Source organism: Fukomys damarensis, unplaced genomic scaffold (genome assembly GCF_012274545.1).
Source record: "Fukomys damarensis isolate Sample0158 unplaced genomic scaffold, DMR_v1.0_HiC HiC_scaffold_15, whole genome shotgun sequence".
Taxonomy (NCBI): domain Eukaryota; kingdom Metazoa; phylum Chordata; class Mammalia; order Rodentia; family Bathyergidae; genus Fukomys; species Fukomys damarensis.
In genome coordinates, this window is record NW_022900927.1 from 39,333,680 (window position 1) to 39,356,705 (window position 23,026).

A 23,026-nucleotide genomic window follows, 5' to 3' on the forward strand; every position below is an offset into this window, starting at 1 on the left:
AACAGTGAATTCACCATACTTTGAATTCTGGTCTTCTTTCTCAATCTTCAGTGGGGAAATTCTCAATCTTCCCACAGATATTTACTCTCCATCGTTCTTAAACATCTGCCTATCCATTATAACTAGGACTTAGTTTTATTTACTGAAAGAGAAAAGTTACAGTGTGTTCATTACATCTTATCTAGAACCAGAATTGGAAGATTAGTTTTTAAATAGTAAATTTGGTTCTACCCATTTCTCTTTGTAAGCACTTAGAAGTGACAAAGATAATAAAAATAAATGTAAACTACATCTTCACTGAAATCAGGAGTCATTTGTATCCTACCAAATAAATACAAAGGCAGTCAAATTCAGAGGATTTATCTGTTGCTGAAAATCTCAAAGCCCATAGAGCACATTTTCAAAATAGGTGGCAAACTCTGAGAGACAAACCTAACAATTCCTTTTCTGAGACAAATGAACAGAAGGCATAGGCTAGAATGAAGAACTCCCAAGCTGTTTTCCACAAATGAGATGTAGAAGAGGTAGTTTGCAATGGATTGAAAAATATCCCTCTCCAAAAATTAAATTACCAAGGATTTAAAAATGTTATTTTATTTAGAAATATAATCCAGTAACTAGTAAGTAATTAGTACTATTAGTAGTTAAGATGAGGTGATCCTAGATTGCAGTGAGTTCTGAATCCCCAATTGACATCCATATTGACCATAAACATGCACTCAGAGGAAAAAAGACTGTGAAGATAGAGTCAGAGAGTGGAGTGATAACACTATAAGCCAAAGAATGCCAAGAATTGCCTGGAAGAGACCAAAAAGCATATTCTCTAGAAGATTTGAAGGTTCATGACCCAGCTAACAGCTTTATTTCAGACTTTTACCATCCAGAACTGTGGAAGAATAAATTTTTATAGTTTTAAGACATCTAGTTTCTCATAATTTTTACAGCATTCCCCGTAATCCAGTACACGGGCAGAATGAGAAATCACCTTAAAAATGGCATGTTTTCTGTAAGAAATTGAGCAAACAAATCTCTATTTTGATTTGACATCATTGTAACTGCTGGTTTTTTATCTATAGGGAGAAATCATTATTAACGTACACCTGATGCACAAAATTTGGGGCATAAAGAAAATTGCCAATGAACCAGGAATTTTTTTCAGTTAACCTGGACAATGATCCAGCTCCCCCCCGCCACACACATAATACCTGGAATACCTGCAGATACCTGGAATGTGAAAAACTGGAGGGAGGGATAGGAAATGGAGTGAGAAGAGGAATTAAAAAGAATTAAGACATGTTTGTACATGTACCAACCCCACACAATGAATGTAATCATTATGTACTGCAAATATATAGTAATAAAATGAAAAATAAATAAGTAGAGTAATAGGGGAATCAGACCTGAAGGTGACCACTTATAACCTCCAACTTTTAGTATCCATTCCACTGTGTAATCCCCTCTCCTTGAATGTGGCGGGATCTGTGACTTAGTTCTCACCACTAGAATACAACAAAAATTATGTGATGTCAGTCCTAGATTAGATTAGTTGGCAAAGGTGATGAGATGGCATTCCTCCGATTATGCCACATAGGACCTAATATTGCTAGCAAATTCTCCTTCTGCTGACTGGGAAGAAGCAAGCAGTCATATTGTGAACTGGCTATGGAGAGAGGCAGAAAACTGCAGATCACCATTAGAACTAAAGATGATCTCCAGCCAGGGGTGAGCAAGAATTGAAGTTCTTAGTCCTATAGCTTCAAAGAAGTGGATTGTTCCAACAGCAGCTGTAAGATTGGAAACAGAATCGTTTCCAGTCAAGCCTTTAGGTGAGACCACAGTTCAGTCAACACATTGATTTCAGCCCATTGAGACCCTGAGGCAATAAACACAAATTAAACCTGGAATCCTGACCATAGAACCTAATAATGTAAACAATGAAATGTAAACATCGAAAGTATATGCTACATGCTAGGGAAAAGTGATAAAAATAGCTCACATAGTAGACATAGCTTTGTAAGTTAGTGAACTTCAGTAAAAGAGAAGGAACCCTTTAAGCATGTAAGCAAAGATATAAAACCAGTTATTAGGAGAGCTCAACAGTCTCAATTGAATTAGGAAATCTGCCACTCAGAGTGTTCTGGCAATAAAGTAATATAAGAAATACAGTTTTATATGAATGCTATAAACACTTGGGGAACCAAGGTCAGGAAGTTTGCCACCAAAAGGCAGAGAAGTGGCAGCAAAGCCACTGTGAGTTTTATATTCACCTAAATCTTTGTCTGCTTACGGTCACTCTGGAGAATTATGGTTTCCACTCCCAAATCTCATTTGTGTTCTAATCACTGGCAAACTCTTAACCCAAAGCTATACAAAGGAAAAATTCACAGAACTGCCATTTCTGTCTTCAGTTCTACAATATAAAATCAAGTATAAACTGGTGTGGTACCAATCCCACATAGAGGGAAAAAAAATCAGTTTTATTTCAAATTCTCACTTATAACAGTCAATGCTAAGAAACAGTAGAGTGATACCTATTCATCCTAGTACAAGAACTGTCAAGCAACAATTTATATCCAGCCAAACCTATTAGTCACTTATAAGCAAATAGGCAACTGTTTGAGTGCATGCAGAATTTGTGGTATGTATTTCTCATAGGCATTTTCTCAATGAACTTTAGAAGACCACCTTTACTAAAATGATGAATTGTAAAACTGCACTGAGGGCCAGGGATTTAGCTCACTGGTGCCACCACATGCCTTGCGAGCACAAGATCCTGAGTTTGATCCCCAGTAACACACACACACACACACACACACACAAAAAAAAAATAAATAAATAAATAAAAAAATATATATACACCATTAATAAAAGTTGAGAGGAAGAGATGCAAATACTTATTTCTTTATCATTTATAACTAGAGACAAAGATACTATCTAAAAGCTGATAAAAACAGCTTGATGAAACAGAGATATAGATAAATTTAAGTGTATTTAAATAATGAATGCACTAATAAAAGTGTGTAATCAATGAAAATGATGAGAAGTGAAGTTGCAAAGAGGAAATATTATTGCTTATACTAAAGAATCAACAGATATTCATACACAGAAAAAGTCAAACCACCGTAAAAAATTCCTTTTAAAAAGCTTCTAAAATATAGAAATTATTATACTTGATCTTAGCCAAAAGGCCAAGAAGCTATAGAAATTGTTACATAGCATGTGAAGTAAGACAAAGCACAAAATGCTAAAATAACCTCAAAGATCCACTGGAAGGTCATTTCATTTCCAGAGTGCCTGAAGGATAAATTCTAAATTTTCCCTTTTGGGCAATATCATTTTGACGCAAAGCCCAGGTGGAGACTGGGTTTTCTATTTGTACAAACTGATTTATGCTTCCACTCTTTACTAGTGGAATTTAGGAATGGTTGTCTGACCCAGAATGAGCAAATGAAAGGCAATTTATTTCCTGAAAGGTATGATCTCATTGAGCTAGGTAGCTAAGAACACTGAAGATCAAGCTCAGGAATAAGAAGCAATGGAAAGCCTCTGAAAATAAGAGGAAAATGAGTTAATTTGTAAGATTAATTTGGAACAATCTAGGGAGAGAATGAGATGAAAGCCGGACATGCAAACTCCTACGTAGTTAGAACTGAAACAATCTTTAGCAGGCATAGGTGAAGTAACTTACATAAGCTGACATAATGATGTAGACACAGAATTGGTACCAGAATCCATATGACCCCACTCCTGTATTTCCATACTCTTCTTCATGCCAGGCTAGCTTTTACTAAAAAAAGGATGTATTGCAGTTTATGATTGGCTACTAGTTGGAGGAGGGACATCAAAAATGATAGCATGATGCATTAAAAACTAGGAGAATGGTGACACTAATATTGGAGAAATGCTTTATTATACAGAAATAAGAAATTTTCTGTAATTCTTTATAGACTTTTTTTCTTTCTAGGTAATGCAGATCGTGACCAAGCCATATGTATGTATCCTTTTCCTTTATTTCTTGAACAATTTAACTACTTTTATGTGAAATCTAGCTTTCAATTGCTTCTTTATTTACAGATTACCAATTCTGGTATCCACGTTGGGAAGTACCCCGGCCAACTGTGTGCGATCCTCTGTGCATGTTTGTTTTATTACTGAGAATAATATGTTTTCTGCTGTGTATCATGATTGTTTTGATAGTACAGCCTCATTTTCCAAGAGTCTTATTGGAAAAACAGGCAGCATTTACCCCTGAAGAATCTGAAGCAGAAAAAGAAAAGGAAAAGAAAGAAGAGAAATTGGAAATAAAGAAAGAAAAGGAAATGAAAGGGGAACAGAAAAAGAAAGAGGAAGAAGAAAAGGGAGAGGAAAGTGAAAAGGAAGAGGAAGAAGAAGAGGAGGAGGAAGAGGAAGAGGAGGAAGAAGAAGAAGATGTGTCATCATCATAAAACAAAAGTATAATACACAAGAGGCAAAAACAAAAAAGAAAAAATATACAAACCACTATTGCAATATTTATTTTTTCTTACATTTATTCAACAGGTTTAAATTTGAAAAACAAACAAAAAATGTATTAAATAGAAAATATTAAGACATTCTTAGTACAAAGATAAAGATATGATAATAGGAACACTAAAAAAATATTTGATCATCCTATCTTACTGTGGTATCCTAATAAAGGAAAAAATTTCTATCTTCTAAATTTTTTCTACCTCTGTGCTTTATATATTTTTACATGAGTTAATAAGTTTCCCAACTATTAAATAAGATTATCTATATAGGGTGCTTAGGGTCATTTCAAGTTCAGAACAAGCATTTTATGAATACTGGTTGATTTGTTTTTATTATTATCATCAGACTTGTTTTTGGTGATGCTGATACTCTCCATGTGATAGTGTTTTATTTGTCTTTGGAATATGTGTTTTCGAACAGTATATCCTGTTAGAAGATAATGTATATTCTTTTAGAAGATAATGTATCCTGTTAGCAAATAAATTTATTATTTCTACTCTATGTTCAGTATTTCATGAAAGACTTGCTATAATTTTGTCACCAAGGAATAATAAATGTAAAAATTTTAATGAGTTTTGATTGAGCAGTTTGGCTGCTTCCAATTTTATATGATAAAATAAAATATATTTTTAAAATTATTTGTAGTTATTCAGGATGTTTAATAAAGGCAATAATTTTATAAAATAAGTTAACTATCACTGTTAATACTAGGAAATGAATGAAAGCATTAGCACAGCAAAACACATGAAATGACCTAAGCTCGCTACTTATTAACTCTGTTATTTTTAGTTGTATCAATATTGTATCAAAACCCTACTCTAAAATGAGACAAGATTATAATTATACCTCCCAAAAGAAATGACTTTCCTCTTGTATTTGAGTTTCTATCGTATAGTTGTGTTCCACTTCATAGATCCCAAACCACTTCACATGATTACTTAATACTCTGTGCTATGAAGCTATTATTTCCTCCGTTTTAAAAATTAGAAACCTGACTTGATGTTCTGAAATGGTTTAACCTTGGACTAACAACAAATTAATTTCTGAATACTTTGATACATTTACAACTCTAAATTCTTTATGATACTATGTGAATTCCCACATATAATTGTGTATCTGTATATATTTCAATTATAATCCTCTACATCTAACCTTCAATATATTTTTCAGGCAATTTGATGAAATATGATTGCCATTGGTCAGTTCCTTAACTGACAGCAGTTCTCCCCCATCCTCAGGTCATCTGGCAAAAGCTGGAAACATTTTTGACTGTGATGAACAGGAAGGTATTTCTCCTATCTAGTAAGTAGAGACCAGCGATGCTGCTAAACATCCTGCGGTGCACAGGGCATTTCCCTACAACAGAGAATTATCTGGTTCACACTGTCAGTAGTGCCACATTTGAACATTTTGCTGTAGACTTATTTCCATCCTGAAGACGTATAAATTACATATGCTTTGAGTGTAGCGTTACTTTTCCTAAGACTCGCTTTTCTGAACATCGTTCTCCTGTCCTCTTCGCCATTCTCCTCCCTTCTCTTTTCCATACTCACGTGGCTGCCCTATGTGCAGTATTCTTTTACTGTGATTCTGTAATTACACTTCTGGGATGCTCCACTGTCCACAGCTGAGCTAAGTTACAGTGTTTAGTTCAGGAATATAGATAAACGTTCAAGCAGGTACTCCTTGGTGACTATCGTATTATGCAAAGAAAGCTCTGAGGCTATTTAGCAGACTACATGAGAGAATAAATACAAAGACAAAAGCAATGAAAGTCATTGTCCCTACGGCCTAGTTTTAGAACCATTCACAGGAACTGTTTTGTTTTGTTTTCCAGAATATTATTCAATAAATTTATTTACTATTCAGTAAATTTTCCTTTTTCTTTAGGTTGAATTGAGTTTTTGGAACTAATTCAAGGGACAATACATTCTTACATATAGTTATTTTCATTAAAATTTTCATTATTCGAAATAACATGAAAAATGGCACTGAAACTTTAATTTGTGGATATCCTTCATATTACCACATAGTTAAAGAGCAATGTGTCCTCTTAATTTCTGACCATTTGGTTCTTGCCTTAAAGTACTGCATATTTCACTATGCACAATAAAACACTAAGACTATCGAGATTTCTTTGGCCCTCGTGAAATAATCGATAGTAAGTCTCTTTATTAGACTGTGTGCAGGATATGACTGGGGCTAGAAGAGAGATATGATTCTAGTCCTTCATCATACTTTCAGTTTTGCGACTGTACATCTGCTAGTGAGGTTTAGTACTACTATGTTTGTAAACCTGGGATTCTGGACAGTATTACTGATTTGTCTGTAGCCTAATACTTTTATGTCCTTTACACAAGAAAAGACCATTTAATGATCTCAAATGTCTTTGCCTTGTCTACTCATCAGTCTATGTACATGGTCAGTAGAGCACTTGTACAGAGTGACAGCAACTGGAAATGACCACAAGTACTCCACATCTAAAATGGACAAAGCTCTGTGGGGAGAATTCTGAGATAATTAAAGGGACACAGGTGATACTCTGACACCATGGTGATTTTTTTCAGGCCCTTGGCTTAGATAATGCTTTAAAATGTGTTTTAATAAATACTGATACAATGTTAGTGAGCCAATGCTATCATTAGGCTTCCATTTAAAGGGTCAAGAGTTAAGTATTTTATTTCTCAAAACTAGATAAAGAGGAAGGTTGCTGGGTTTTCTGTGGGACCTCAAACTTTCACAGCAATGAGCTATAGAGCTGAGTGGTAAAAGTTCCTACACAGAGGTAATAGTTACTACACAAAGGGAGACTGGGGGAAAACAGGCATAAGTGCAAAATGTTCACAAGCAACAACACATAGCAGTTGGGGGGAACTTACTAGACAAGGTTTGTTGACTCTAAAAGAAGTAGAAACCACATTCATTCAGCAGAACCATGAAATTCTTCTTTATCATTCAACATAATGTTGCTGGGAAACTTTGTTTATCTGCTGAGGTGAAGTGGGAGTCACTGAATGATACCTTCTCCTTTCCATCCATTGTTTGTCTGGAAAAAGTAACTGTCAAAATTGCATTCCCACTAAAATACTGAAAATACCACGTCAGTGAGGGACAAAGTGATTCTGAACAGTATGAAACAGAATATCTAAAAATATTTAAAATCTGAGTACTTATGATGTTCCCCTCATTAAGTATACTCAATAGACTCATCGATAGAGAACCATACTAACCTGTCACACATGAATTGTAACAGTGCAGCATTGGTGGCTCATCTGCCCCACATAGCACAACCAGTACAGTGTGTGTGTGTGTGTGTGTGTGTGTGTGTGTGTGTGTGTGTGTGTGTACAGTTTAAAGAGACCCTTATTATATCAACAGGCAATCATACCAGTTTAAGGAAACAGAACTACAGAGCTGCACTGCACTAAACACCCAGAGGATCAGTAGGAGTGATGGTAATTAGGCCACTCACTTCCACCCCTTGTTTCCTGTTGTCATACAAGCGTCCCACTAGAAACATATTCTTGCAGAATATTGCCTATAGACTGGAGCATTAGCTTTCCCTTTAAGAAATTATTCTATTACTGTGTAAGACCAACAACATGGTATTAATGCATCAGTGGATTCCATAGTTGGGCTCTCCTTCACTATGAAGTACAACCTCTGACTGGGTTATGCCTTTGTGATATTCTACTCCCATTCATCAGGATCTCAGAAACCACAGGCTCTGTGGTTTGAGCTGAGAATCTACGGAAAGTCAAATACATATCCAGAATAAGTGTCCATTTTTTAATCTTTTTACCTACCTATCAAGCCAATCAATTGATGAACCAAGATGTAACTTTTTTCCTTTATCTGATGGCTCAGGAGCCCCTCAGTATATGGTGAGCAGAGAGCATCCACCAGGACAACTGTTTGGGGTGACATGGAAATCTAGAATATCTGCTCATGTAGTTTATTCATACCCTCAGGGCCTGCTTGGGTTTGATTCCAGATGTACCTTCTACATTTTACATATATATTGTAGCTGGCCCTGCTAATTTCATGATTTAGTGAGTCTGCCAACACGCAGTACATGACAGGGGGTTCTGGAGACATGGTCCCTTTGTATCCAATTAGGTGCTGTGCCCCTTTTGTTGCAGTAGGGTATAGTAATGCAGCTGTCTTTCACTTATTTTTGAGGAAGTTATTTAGCATCTTTCTTCTTCTAAATCTCTACCTAAAATTCTTACTAAAGTTGCAAGACGTTTGGAGTACATACATCTTACTAAAGCTCAGCATTATTAGCCACATCTTGTTCTTCTTGACAGGTCCACATGATGTGATTGATGTAATAGATCAATGTGAAGGTGTACAGGATTCCAAAGAGTACAGATCTCTTCTCAATATATTCTAATAAAGGGTAAGATGATTAGCATAGTTCTAGGGAGAAAGTGTATCCCTCCCATCCATATGCAAAAAATCCTCTTGACCAATTGGGTTTTTAAAAAAGAATATATTTGCCAAAGTAACAGCTGCATATAGCATACCTGAAGCCTTATGACTCTGTGCAAATAATAATACAGTATCTAGCATGGAAGCTATTATCTTTTTGTTACTTGTTTTACTTTGCGGTAATCCATGAGCATTCTCCAGGATCTATCTGCCTTCTGTAGAAACCAGAGAAGTCCATTAAAAATATATATGAATGGAAGAACTACCATTCCTTCATTTTTAAGATCTTTTGAAGTGAACTAATCTTTGTACTATCCCCAGGGTAAAATATTGGTTTTGATTTTCTATTTTTAAGTCAGTAGTATGAGAGGTTTCCACTTCATCTTCCTCCATAGCAGCCAAGGACCCAATATGGAAGTTACTCTACAATTATCTTACTAACAACTGTATGTTCGGGGCCAGAGAAATGACCGTGCAGTGTGTCAGTCGACCAGGTAGATTAAATGTAAGCTAGTCTTTGGCTAATATCCTTTTACATAACTCCATGTGGCTGCCTCTAACAGTGGCCCATCATGATGTTTTGGTTTTGTGCATATCAGTGTCAATTCACAACCTGTGTTCAGTAGTCTTCAAACTATGTGGACATTCCTCTTTTTAAGTATATATTCATTTAAATAAACATCGTAGATCCCTTTGGGAAAGGACTAAGCAAATCTTTAAAGTACATACTTGTAAGGATATCCTAGTTGCTTTCTCCTGGGAACTCAGAATCCTCCTTGGTCAGTGGATTTATGGTCAAAAACTGGCTCCATCCAGTAACTTAAGAAAGCAATTGTGATTTCTTCTTACTTTTTTTTTTTTTGAGACAGGGTCTCACTATGTAGCCCAGGCTAGCTTGAAACTAAAAGTGATCCTCCTGCCTCAGCCTCCTGAGTGCTGGGATTACAAGTATGCCCCCACCATGCCTGGCCCCACTTCTTACTTTCTTTACCACAATTAAAACTAACTGCTGGTTCAATCTCCTGAAGGCAATGTCAAGGCTAAGTTATAAATGAAAGAGATTTACTGGCCAATAAAAACTGAGGCATCAAAGAACACAGTATGAGAAAAGGGAGAGAATAACTTTACAGTGGAGAAAACTGACAAACACTGCATCAGCCAAGTGATAAATGTCAATAGCAACAGTGGTATGTCAGGCTAATAAAATATATTATTGATTTGGTGCGATAAAAAAATAGCACTTTGCCTCTGTGATCTTCTTCACAAGAACATATAATCCCAGCCTAACCAGGAGAAAATCATCAAACAAGTTTCTAGAGGATTTCATAAAATACTAACCAGTACTCAAAGCTGTCAAGAACATAAAAAACAAAGAAAGTCTGAGAGAATATCACAAACAGGAATCTATGTGTAGAAACTCAACTAATGAGCTTATGGATCCTGAATAGAATCCTGGAACGGAAAAAGAATATTAAGTAAAAACAATGAATTAAGTGTAGGATTTATTTAATAATATCATATTGGTTCATTAACTATGGAAAATGTCAAGCTGTAGATGTTGATAATAGGGGAAAGTGGATATGAGTTATATGGAAACTGTAGTGTCTACATAATTTTTCTGTAAATATGTTCTAAAATAGATACATTTTGTAAGAAAATAAGAACTATATTTTGTTGCAATTGAAAATTATATAAAATTCAAATTGCAGTAGTCCATTAGTAAAGTTTTACTGAAACACACACACCATAACGATAATAATAATAACAATAATAATAGGTGCAGGAAGCCCAGAGTAGGTAAGAAACACTTCAGATTACAAAGCATACCTAACACCTGTGAAAGGAGTTGGGGGGGTCCCAGAAAGAAGATTCAATATGAAGAGGCTCAGGCTACAAAGCAGCTCTGAGGAAATCTCCGCCCATCTACACAAGGGGGAGCTGTGGTACAGAAATCCTTCGTGCAGTTCTTTCAGGTTCAGAGAAGTGTGTGCTGCCCCAAAACAGTTTAATACAGCCGTCATGCTTAGTCATCGAGTGGAACCTCCCAGGAAAAGCGTGAGCCTGCCTGGAATACTGGGCAGATTCCGAAGGTGCCGCAACTTAACTGAAGACTGTCAGTTAGTCGCACTCCTCCAAGCAAGTCTTTTGGATGGGAAAACTAGAAGGAATGCACCTATCTGTAAAGGCAAGTACCGTAGGTTAGGTCGAGACCATAGCATCTGTAAACAAGAGAAAGCCATCTTTCTAGACCCAAAACCGTCCCCATAAGGTGATTTGTCTCTAACATTTAAGGCTTGTGATCCACTATATGAATCTCTGTATTCAGAAAAGGGGAAAAAATGGAGCTTGGTTTGTGGATGACAATAATTCATTAATAGAAATTTGTATCTCAAAGAATATCAGCTAACAGAAAATTTCTAATCAGCAAAACGGTCAGTTACATACAGTGTGGCTGGTATAGCCTGTTAATGAGAAAAATAGATGAGCTAGGTAGATAGTCATTTGATTGTATAATGACTCAGTCTATTTATAAAATGACTCAATGGGACACTGAACAACCCATAAAAATATTATTTGGATTCTGGATGTAAGTGAATCCTTTATCTAAAAATATAGACTGGTTACGTCAATATCATTTAATCAGATTTTGAGAAATAAAATAATAGTCATTAAGACAACAAAATGTATTTTTTTCAAGCTTTTCTAGTGTTAGGTTCCTGAGATGAGTGTTCCTTGGGGCTATAAATAGATATCAATAGATACATTTCCAGAATGTGCTTTGTTTCTTTGGATTTTCCACATAAATAGCCAATACATTTATATTTTTGTTGGGAAACAGATCGCAAGGTTACATAGCTCATTACTTATAGGGCCAGTAAATTTTAGCTACATTTTTCTCTCATATTGAAAATTTAACTTTGAAACTGAGGCCTTGACAAAGACCCAAAATACCAAAAAACTTTCAACACATAAAGACCCAAACTGAGATACCATCAGATCAAGGAATGGCATTCAAGATTAAAAGAATATCTTACAAAACTCACATTAAAAATCAATAAAGGTAGGCCACCAGGTGAAATGTTTCTAAGAGATGAAGTAGGCAATGAGGAACTAGAGATAAAAGGTATAACTCGTATCATACCTGTTCGAGTAATTTTTAACCAGTTTTTATTCCAGTCCTTATTAAAGAGCAGAGATTTAGTTTCATGTTTCCTAGACAAACATTACAATTTCAGTAATCTGTGATGTTTTATAGAAATGTGACCACTAGTTTCATCCACAGGGTTGATGGGGTGTATTAACCTTTTCTCTTAGTACTAAAGCAGATCCCAGAGAATGTGTGTGTTTCTGTATGTGTGATGCAGTCCCACAGGCAACGTATGTATTAAATGCTGTGAATGGCAACTGCCAATGAACAGAGGAGAGAGCTTCGTCATGCCATCTGCTTCTCAGTATTTGAAGTATTTCTTGGCTGCCTTCTCTGGCTGGGCAAACATGTATAAGGAAAGATGTGGATAGAAAAAAGGTAAGTGGTGGCAGAATCAGACAACTTTATCTGGTACTTTATAGAACAATTCAGATCAAAAGAAAGTGTTGGGAAGGTGTTCTATAGTCCTGCTATTAAGTCTTAGTCTTTTAGTAAGTCTGTGTCTCTGGACTGCGAATGTCACAGCTGCTCCTCAGTTCTTTCTTCCACTTTATGTAAGACAGGATGGCTAGATGTGGCTGGAATTGGGTATTTTCCTTCTCTCAGGTCAGCTGGATCTGATAAAACTGCAGGAGGCTAGGCCGTGTTTACCTAGTTTTTACTGAGGGCTGACCTTATTAAAATCAGGGTGCTCTAGGGCATTTCAAAATGGTTACTTTGCTCCTCCCTCTGCAAAACGCACTAGGAGTTTCCTCAGGTGTTTACCATAAGGGCGGGCTTGGTAGAGCTCTGAGAGGTAAAACGCAAAATCCGCGTGAGACAAGCTTCCGATGCCTGGGTTTCCCCTGGAGGTTTAAACCCCCAAGCTTCTTACTGAACCTCCAGCAATTCATCACTGATGTTCAGGTCGCCCACCCTGGTTCTACTCCCCCTGCAGTGTCTGTTCCTGCCCTCTGCTCTGGAAGAGGTGAGTCACTTTATTTGGGGCACAGCTAACCCTGTTTGGCCAGCTTTTTATTTGTTAGGAGAGAGTAGAGATTTCTAAGCTTCTGCATTCAAAACCACAGGCCAGAAATATTTTATTAGTATTAGTATTGTTATAATTGGTATTGTATTTAACCTATACCTTAAATAATACTGAAAATAGACATTTCTTAATGCAATTTTCCACTTTCGGACGTTAGCTCCATATTTACTCTATATATACTTGTCAGTTATGTTACCCCTTTCTTTTTGTGTGTGTAAGCGTGTGTACAGGCATGCATGCGTGTGTATGTGTGTCTTTTGCTAGGGATCAAACCTAGAACCTTGAGGCAAGCACTCTACTGCTTTAGCCTAATACTTTAACCCTTCTTGTAATCAGAAATTGCAAAGAATCCTATCCTACACTGAGGCAAGAATGGAGGTAATCTATTTTGGTCAAGTAAAAAGGGAAACCAGAACTTATTAATACTGAACGAGAAAAAGAAGAAAATTACTAAAATCAAAAATAAGACAGGGATACTACTAGAAGTCCTAGAAAAAATTAAAGTCAATATAAAAACATTAGTAGATCCAACAGTTTAGGTAGAATGGGTATGTATGCTTGAAGAAGTCCACTTCTGAAACTGACATTAGAATAAAGAAAAATATCAGTCATTTCAAGAACTCTGAAGATTTTGAGGCTTCATCCTACTTGAAAGCTAACAAGATAGCCACAGTTTCAAAGCTACTTCTGGGACATAAGATTTCTGGGACAAAGACCCAGAATAGTATTTTACTCATATTAAAGGTACAAATTAAAGCTTCAAAAAATTTTTTTCTTAAATTTTATTTTTATTAAAATATACAAATGCATAATTTAAGATATTTAAATATTTTTAAGTTCAATATTTTTTAAAGTTTTCCCTGAAGCCATAGAGGCAAGACATGTTTTAAAAGCTACTTTAGCCAAAGTCTGCAAGAAAAAATTTGAGAATTCGTGTTCAACAGAAATAGAAACCTTGCTGTTGAAACCACCATTTCCTTTGGGTTGAGCAAGCTCAAAATAATTTCCTGCTCAGAAGTAAGAAATTAACTAATTAAAACTAGTTACCTAGTTGAATTGTGTATTAATTTAATGCTGTTAGACTGTATTAACTACACTACCTCTTTAACCAGTCATAGCTTATATTCCTTCTTATAATGTAAACACTAAAATAAGATACTTATCAGGTTCAACTCATGAATAAATATAGCAGCACTACCAACATCATGTAAGCAGCGCATAATGCAAGCATCAATCTATCCATTTTATTTGTTTCTGCACATCTATTTACAAAGTACATATATCTTGTTTTAACTTATGATTTTTTTAAATGTTGCCATCAAAATTATCTTCAGATAATTGGTATCAGAAATAGGGATCAGAAATTCAAAATAAAATGTGGGAGATATTTAAATACTTTCTCTTGAAATATGAAAGTAAAAATTGGGATTGTTTTTTCTCAGCTTCAATGTTTTACTGAAATTTGTAACTGTGGGCTAATCTTGGACACAGAGAATCAAATGAGTGCTCTCAGAGGGAGTTAGCATGATTTTTAGCAAAATGATGTACTAATAGAGAGTATTCTATTTCATATTTGGTTTTCAAAGTAAAAATTCATTAAGAATTATATATCAGAGATCGTCATAATTTTTCTGAAGAAATCTTACAACCCTTTGACATTTAAATCTTTCTCATCTTAAGAAATAATGGAGTCATTTCTTATTCTCCCTCAAACATTACTTTAAGGCCACCAATTTGTCAACATTTTATTAGTATATATTGTACATAATAATGAGGTTCAGTGTGCTATGTTAATACATGTATAGAACCTGAAAAAATAAATCACATTTTTTCCACCATCATTCTTACCCCAGGAGAACAATGGCATAGCTAGGGTGGACCCCCCCCAGGTGGCACATTTTTATGGTTTGACATCATTGGCCAAAGGAAAAATTATATTGTAACAGTTTACTCCATTTTAACACTGGGAGGATTCCTGCACATCCAAATACAAATATTACATCAGCAGTTTATTATGCTTTTAAATTGTTATCTCATTTTTTTATTGAATGCACTCTGCAACATTTGTAACATTTTGTAAAGCATTATTTTAAAAATATTTCTAATACTATTAGTCATTCCTTTCCTTACATCAGCTAATTATTATCATAATTTATTATGGGCCATAATAGATTACAATAATTTATGGTCCTTTTGAACTACATTTGATGTTAAGCTAAGGATTCTTATGTGCGTCTGAAGGCAACAGCATCACTAGTTGCATGACTGCTTACACAGGAGTTGTATCCAGTGGTTTCCCAGCAGGTCTCCTCTATGCATTGAAGGGCCACCCCATTGGCATGAACCCTAGTGTGTGCACCCCTGCATCTGAAGCCTTTCTGATCCCTAGTTTCACTGAACTACTCTTGTGGACATCTTTTAGCTTCTATTTCTAAAAGACATGTGGTACTTGTCTTTCTGTGCTTTTTTCTTTTTCACTTAATATTATGTCCTCCAGTTTCATCTATTTTACTGCAAATGGCAGAATCCTTCTTTATGGCTTAATAATAGTTGATTATTGATACTACTATTGGTGGGCACCTAGGCTGATTCCATATCTTAGCTGTTCTGAATAGAGCCACACAAACATGCATGGCCAGGTATTCTTTTGATGTGCTGATTTCATTTTCTTTGGCTAGATCCAGATAGGTGATCTATAGAGATTTTGCAAAAACTTCATGCTATTTTCCATATGCCTGTACTAATTTACATTGCCATGTGTAAGACTTCCCTTTTCTCCACATCTTCATCAGTATTTACTTACTGGTTTTGGTTAGTAGCCATTCCGATTCGTATCTCATTATAGTTTTTTATTTCCATTTCTCTGATGGCTAATGATATTGAGCATTCTCTCCTATGTTTGTCAACCATTTATATTCTTTGGAGAAGTGTCTATTCAGATAACTTACCCATTTTAAAATTAGGTCAGTTTAAGGGCTGGGGATTAAGCTCACCAGTTCAGTGGCCTACCTTGCAAGTGCAAGAACCCAAGTTCAATCCCCGGTACCAAAAAAAAAAAAAATTAGATCAGTAGATCAGTTTTGTTATTAAATCATTTGAGTTCCTTATATGGATATTAACCCTCTGTCAAATGAAGAGTTGGCAAATATTTTTTTCCTATGCTGTAGTTTGTCTCTTCATTCTGTTGATTGTTTCCTTTTCTGTGCAGAAACTTTTTAGATTGATGTATTCCAATTTGTCAGTTCTTGTCTTTGTTTCATCTTCTTTTGGAGTCCTTTCCAGAAAACATTGCTTCTACCAATGTCTTAAAGTGTTTCCCTTATACTTTCTTAGAGTAGCTAATTTAAGGTTATACATTTAGGTGTTTAATCCTTGTTAAATTGATTCTTGAGTAAGATATAGTCATCAAGTTTCATTCTTCATGTGAATATCTGCTTTTCCCAGCACTGTTTATGGAAGAGGCTTTCCTTCCTATAATGTATGTTTATGTTGCCTTTGTCAAGAATGAGTTGACTGTAAGTACAAATATTTGTATCTGGGGTCTCAATGCTGTTCCAAGGGCTCTACATCTGTGCTTTTTACAATACCATGCCATTTTGTCTTGAAGTCAGCAATTATGGATGTTTCCAGCTTTGCTCTTTTGATTAAGATTGCTTTGGCTCTTTGGGGTCTTTTTTATTTTCGTATGAAATTTAGGATTGCTTTTTATATTTCTATGAAGAATATCATTGGCATTTTTGTGGAGACTACATTGATTTGTAGAGCATTTCAGTTAGTATGGACATTTAACAATGTAAATGCAAATCAACAGAATGAAGGATTAGAGTCACATGGTCACAACTCAATAAATGAATACAAAGCATCTGAGAAAATGCAACACACCTTTACCATAGAAGGCCTGAGCAAATTAGGTATCCTGGGATTGCACCTTTATACAATAAAAGCTCTATTTCACTAGAACAAACTACTTGACATACACAATTTAAATTTAAAAAGGCTTAGGTCCAGGGATTTAGCTCAGCGGTTAGGTGGCCTGCCTCGCAAGCTCAAGGACCCGAGTTCCATCCCCGGTAGCAAAAAAAAAACAAATTTAAAAAGGCTTATTTTGGCTCATAATTTCAGAACTTTCAGTCAGTGGTTGGCTGGCTTCAAGGCAAAAATATCATGGCAGAGGAAAGCTGCTTACATCACGGCATTCAGAAGCAGAGAGCTAAGGAAGAGCCACAGCGAGAGACACTTCCCAAAGGCATGCTCCCAGGGATCTGTACCCTTCAGCAGACATAGCTAGGAACAAATGAAGCAGATTACTCCGCTGATGGGGACAGCACCACCTGATCCAATCACCCCTTTAAAGCCCTGCCTCTGAACACGAGCCTACATTTTAGATCAAGCCATGACATGACATGGTCTGTATTGCTTCTCTCTTCTGATTTTGGATCTAATTTGTTCTTGTTTTTCCAAATCCTGGCGATATACCATTATGTTGTTTATTTGAAATCTTTCATCTTGGATATAAGGATTTAGCTTTTACAACTGTTTTATTAATTTAGTTATGTGCTAATTTCCATACATTTCATTATATGCTGTTTCCATTTTCATTTGTTTCAAGAGGTTGTTTTTGTAGTACAAGGTGCTGAATCCAGGAGCACTCTACCACTGAGCTACGTCCTCAGTATTTTTTATTTTTGAGTCATGGTTTCACGAAGTCTTTAAGTTGCCCACACTGAATTTCAGGTCCTCCTGCTTCAGCTTTCCATAGTGCTGTGATTATGTGCGTGCTTGGTTCAAGAAGCTTTTCATTTCCCCTTTGAAAAGTGTGCCGTTCAGTCTCCATGTATTTGTACAGTTCTTACATTTTTCTTTTTTTTTACTTCCAATTTCATTCTATTGTGAGCAGAAAAGATACAGAATATAATTTCAATTTTTTGAAACATTTAAGACCAACCTAAGGCCCAACCGCTCTGTGAACTGGCAGTGATGGGGCTGATGGTGACACTCGGAGCAGCTGCATGGGCAGTGGTGAAGAGGGCCCTTGAGAGGGCCCCAAAGTTCTAGCTGCAGCTGTTCCCCTGAACTCAGCCACAGGGGCATCTTCCGCTCACAGTCAGGCCTTGCCCTTCCATGGAAGGACTGAGAGGGAGGAATTTCTTTGATTAAAAGGGTTTCACCTAAGGGTGTTCTGTTTCTGCTACCCATTCCTGCCTGTCTGCATTAGCCTTGGCTTGGGGCAGCAGCAGAGCGGCTGACACTGCAGGGCTCTGGGCCTGGGCGCAGCCCTTGGCTCACCTGAGCTCTGCTCGCTGCCTCCCCACCAGTTGGAGGATGTGGGTTCCATAGCTCCTAACTGCTTGGGCTCCCAGCTCTGGGCCTAGACTTCTCTCTACCGGTGCCCACAGGAAGGAAGGGGCCGCTGCTAAAGAAGTCAGGCCTCAGAATGAAAGTGAGAGGGCAGAGGATTCCAGCCTAGGACCCAGATGAGCCTTTTCAGGGGCATCTCTATTAGCTGGTAAGAAATCAGACATGAACTAGATTACCGAATAAATCCGACCTAGCTTCGGCCTGGAAATCATGTGGGCATTTCCAGTACAGTGGGAAGGAATATTCCTATACTGGTGTCTCTGCCTTCCATGCCACACCCCATTTCCTTGTACAAGAGATATTATTTATAGAAAACACTTCTTACTATTTTTAGAATCATATACAGGTAGTATGTAAGGTATTCTCAACCTTTAATAGTTCCTTCATGGAGAAAATGGTCCTTATAAGAAGGATAAGCTTCTAAGTTCCAGAAGTTTGTTTTCTACTCAGCTCTTTGAACATTTCACATTCACCAGAGTTGCTGCTTATAAAAGGCCCAAGTGCCCACCTCCTCACCGCCTTTCCTTCCTTCCTGTTTACCACAAATCTCCTTTCTCCTCCCATCTAGGCCCCACTCTACCTTGGCATTGCCTTGCTTTGATTTGTCTCAACAGCAGTGTCTCTGCCTTGCTGGAAATGTCAGTAGAAACTTGCCGACCCCAGGAAGGGACAGAGCACAGAATGAAGATTGTGGCAGGAGCCAGAAACAGCCGAACTTGCCCCCGAGCTTCTGGAGCACCCACAGGCCTCGGGAGCATGGGGAAGTCTCAGGCCTGGGTTAACTTTCCTGTAAGCGAAGCAAGGTTGGTTTTATGTTAGCTTTATCTTGAAAATAGAGAGTGCCTTTTGCTGCTTTAAAGAGTCAGAGTGCAGTATAATGAAGGCACGTACTTTCATCCTTCTGCTCTTTCTGGCACTGTTTTCTCTCAGTGGGTGACTTCTCTAAGTGAACCTGCTGGAAGGGCTGCACCCAGTTCCCTGTATACCCATGTGCAGTGCTCAGCAGAGGTGTCCACATGTTCAACTAAGCACTTTAAACCCAGACAAGATCACAGTGGCCACTACCCACGGCAGTAGCCCCACCTGAGGCGATTGCAATCCAGGTGGAATAACTCAGTGGCAGACTCATCTAGACAACAAAAAAATTCTCCCACGATCCAGAGCTGACAAGGTGGCAGATGTGCCCAGTCTTCCCCTCCGCAAGTTTGTTCTCTTATCTCTACAAAGGTTGCAGCATCTGCTCCTCCAGCCACAAGCGCTTGATCCTACTTGTCAATCTGAGGGAGTCATGGCAGGGGAAAGGAAGGTGTGTGCGACCAGGGCCCCAGGGTTACAACTCCTTGGGTCCCAGAAGCAAGTGACATTTGCTTGTGCTGGAGCCCAAAAAGAAAATGTATGTAGTAGCTTTGCTCACTCTTATGTTCGCTGCCACTGAGAAGACAGCATCTGTTTACCTTCAGGTGATTTACTTATTCTGCAAAGAATATTTGTAAATATTTTGTACAGAGCTGAAATAAAGTCATAAGTGGTTACAGAAGAATTAGTTGTAGTTTAATAGGAAGTAGGTACATGAGTTTGTTAATGGGTCGCTATATGTGAGTGCGGGCATGCACATGCTGTGACCACTTTAGCTGCCCTTCGTCAGCTTGCATCTGTGGTGACTCAAATATAAGGATGCCCGTATTTTGTTATATAAGGAATTTTGATTAAACTTCAGACTGGTTGATATAACCTTACTCTTGTCATAGGATATTAATTGATCCTATTTATGTTTCTGGAATTCAGTGTTTCTGCAGAATGACTCAAAAAAAAAAAAAGGCAAGATGGAGTTAGGCCTTCAGATTTAGAGCAGTGATTAGAGACTCATAGGTGCCACCGCAGTGGTCTGGAATAGTATGTTGTAAAAGCTGGTGGTTGATAATCTGTTGATTATAATGTACCTACAAATCTTGACAGTGTCTAAGTTACTCTTAGTGATTTTTGACCTAGAAAGGGGAATTTTAGATGCATAGTACTTAAATGATTGATCTAAGTGAAAAGTTGAGCAGGAATCTAACCTACAGTTTAAAGTAGCAAAGAAGACAAAAATTAAAGCAGAGATATGAAACTTTCATTCTGCTTTTAGTTACATTATCAGGCATGTGCAGGCCCAAGTAAAAAGTCAAAAGTAGCCTGTAAGTCCTTATTATATAGTGTTAGAATTATGATGGTAAGACTGGACTAAAAGAATGTCATATAATTCAAAGGTTACTGAGGGAAGGAAGGCTATGTAACAGTGTTCTGGAAGCAACAAGGAGAAACTGGGAGGATTTGGGTGCTGATAGGCCAAGACACCATGAATTCAGAGGAAAGGATCCGATGTCGTCAGGCCAAAAAGCAGTATGGTCTAAAACAGTGGTTCTCAAACACTGGGAAGAGCTGATTAAAATCACTAATGGATCCCCATCCTGTGAACATTATAAATGCATATCAAGCTGAAGCCATTGTTAGGCAGAAGAGAAACAACCTAAGTTTAATTCACTTCTTTCACTTAGTATGCAAACTTGAGGAAATTACTTGACTCTGACCCTCAGCTTCCTCATTAGCAACATACCCACCTATTTTCCAGGATCCTAGGAAGTAAACACTAATGGAGTATACCAGGCTATCTCCTGTCATGGAAAATAACAAAGCTGGTACTCAGGGACCAGAAAGAACTGGTAGAATATAGCTGCACCATTAGTAGAATAGTCCAGCACGCTCCTCTTAGTCTTTCCCAGTCTTGGGTGGAGTTGAAACTAAAAAGCAGAAGAGGAGGGTATGTTACTATGGTAACTTCACACCAGCTGTCAGCCTCTGTGGAGAGCTGATTTTCCTACACACAAGTTGCAGCTTGTACAAAGATCTTTGCTCAGCTAAGGAAAAGCTGGTAGTAGAACTGCTAACGCATATGAATTGTTTTCTGAGATCATCTCAGCAGAGGCAATGAATAAATTTGGCAGATTAAACAGTAAAAACTTTTCTCCTGCTGTACTAAAATTTGAACAACAAAGCTCTGTAGAGGAAAAAAGGGAAGCCTCATGTAGATATTTGTACTAAAGGTGGATTACTTATTTCAACCTCAAAACATTCTTACTAAACTAAAAAATACAAAAGGACATAACCTTTTTCCAAAACATTATCCATGCTAAAGACAATTTTAAAATTATTTATAGAAAGACAAATGTAGCAATGTTTAACTTTAGAAATCCATGTAGCTCAATTCTCTTAACATTATCTTCAAATCTACTTTTTAAAATCTGCTCTATTTAAATATGAGCAGAATGGATCTCAGCCATTGTAAATTTGTTTTGGGAGCTGTCTCGTTATACTATGCAACAAGTCAAAGGCATGATGCAGAAATTTTATTGTAGATTCTTCTTTAGAAAAAGTGTACCTCAAGATCAGCTAAAATTAGGAAGTAGTAAGCTAAAATCTAGCATGCAAAGAAAGAAAAATAATAAACACTTTAACTTGCACATTGAAAAGACTTTTCTTTAACCAAAATAAGCTGAGCCCTCTCCTTTTCTAGGCTTTGATCTTAGCCCCTTTGCTAGACCAGCAGAACCCAGTTTTAGCAAAAATCCTATTAGGTCAGTTTAGAGAGATTCTCTCCCACCCTTAGTATCTGGTCACCATGGCCTGCCTTCAGCAAGAATCCTGTTAAATCAATCTAGCAAATATCCCTTATCCTCTTGATGTCTTTTCTCACTAATTTTCTGTTTGTTTGTTTTTGGCACCAGGGATCGAACTCAGGTCTTTGTGCTTACAAGGCAGGCGGCAGAACCACTGAGCTAAATCCCCAGCTCTTACTAATTTTCTATCCACTGACTCTACATATTACATGGCCACTCTTCTGACCTATAACTCCCCATTACTATTCTCTTGCTCTGTGACTCCTCTGTAAGGCAGGTAAGGCAAGGATAGGCTGATTGGGGCTGGAATTTTTGATCTCTAGTTTTCAAAGCTAATTATTTTCTATTAGGTCTTATTTTGAGGGAAACACAGAATTAGTACAAGTTCTAAGAATTGAATGCTATTCCTTACAGATAGATAGTTATTATTTGTAATAAAGATGAATTGAAAAATTGAATCTAAATGTCTAACATGAACGTGTTATGTAAACCAGAAGCATATTTATGAAATGATAGGAGGAAAAATGTAAGATACGACATTATACAGAATTATGGCCTCGATAAAATTCCCTGTATGTATATTTTGTATATTTAAGTGTATGTATGTATATATAGAGGTATGTGTGTGTATATCCTATATATACAGGATAATATGTGTATATGTATATGTACATGTGTGTACATAAGACTGAAAGAAGTACACCAAAGTGTTAGGGAATTTTTAGAAGTACAGTAATGCCTCAGTTTCTGAACACTTCTGTTTGCAAACCAAGTGTTTGGCAAAATTTTGCTTTCATTCACAAACTCCACCTGGGTTGACACACACAACCACGGCCAACTTCCCCACACAAACATAGCCATCTTCCCCAAAACCCTAAAACAAATTAAGTTCATAAA

At 37.0% G+C, this 23,026-nt stretch overlaps 2 protein-coding genes across 6 annotated transcripts in view; both read left to right on the forward strand.

The window, feature by feature from the left end:
• Glipr1l2 (GLIPR1 like 2) overlaps window positions 1-4,415 on the forward strand; it is a gene marked incomplete at its 3' end in the record, with an annotated part of 34,045 nt that extends 29,630 nt beyond the window's left edge. Inside the window, 2 exon segments of the mRNA XM_010639561.3 lie at window positions 3,965-3,991; window positions 4,075-4,415. Coding sequence (XP_010637863.1) covers window positions 3,965-3,991; window positions 4,075-4,415 — 368 coding nt within the window.
• Window positions 1-23,026, forward strand: part of Glipr1 (GLI pathogenesis related 1) — a 74,712-nt gene that overhangs the window by 29,449 nt on the left and 22,237 nt on the right. The window contains exon 1 of one of the 5 annotated variants that reach the window (XM_010639567.3): window positions 5,120-5,811. The exons of 1 other annotated variant lie outside the window; for it this stretch is intronic. The gene's annotated coding sequence lies outside the window, so the exon portion shown is untranslated. Of the gene's footprint in view, window positions 1-5,119; window positions 5,812-12,312; window positions 12,470-12,535; window positions 13,059-18,795; window positions 19,280-23,026 lie in introns of those variants that run through there. 3 more of the 5 variants (XM_019209831.2, XM_010639565.3, XM_033763784.1) reach the window with 3 other exon arrangements.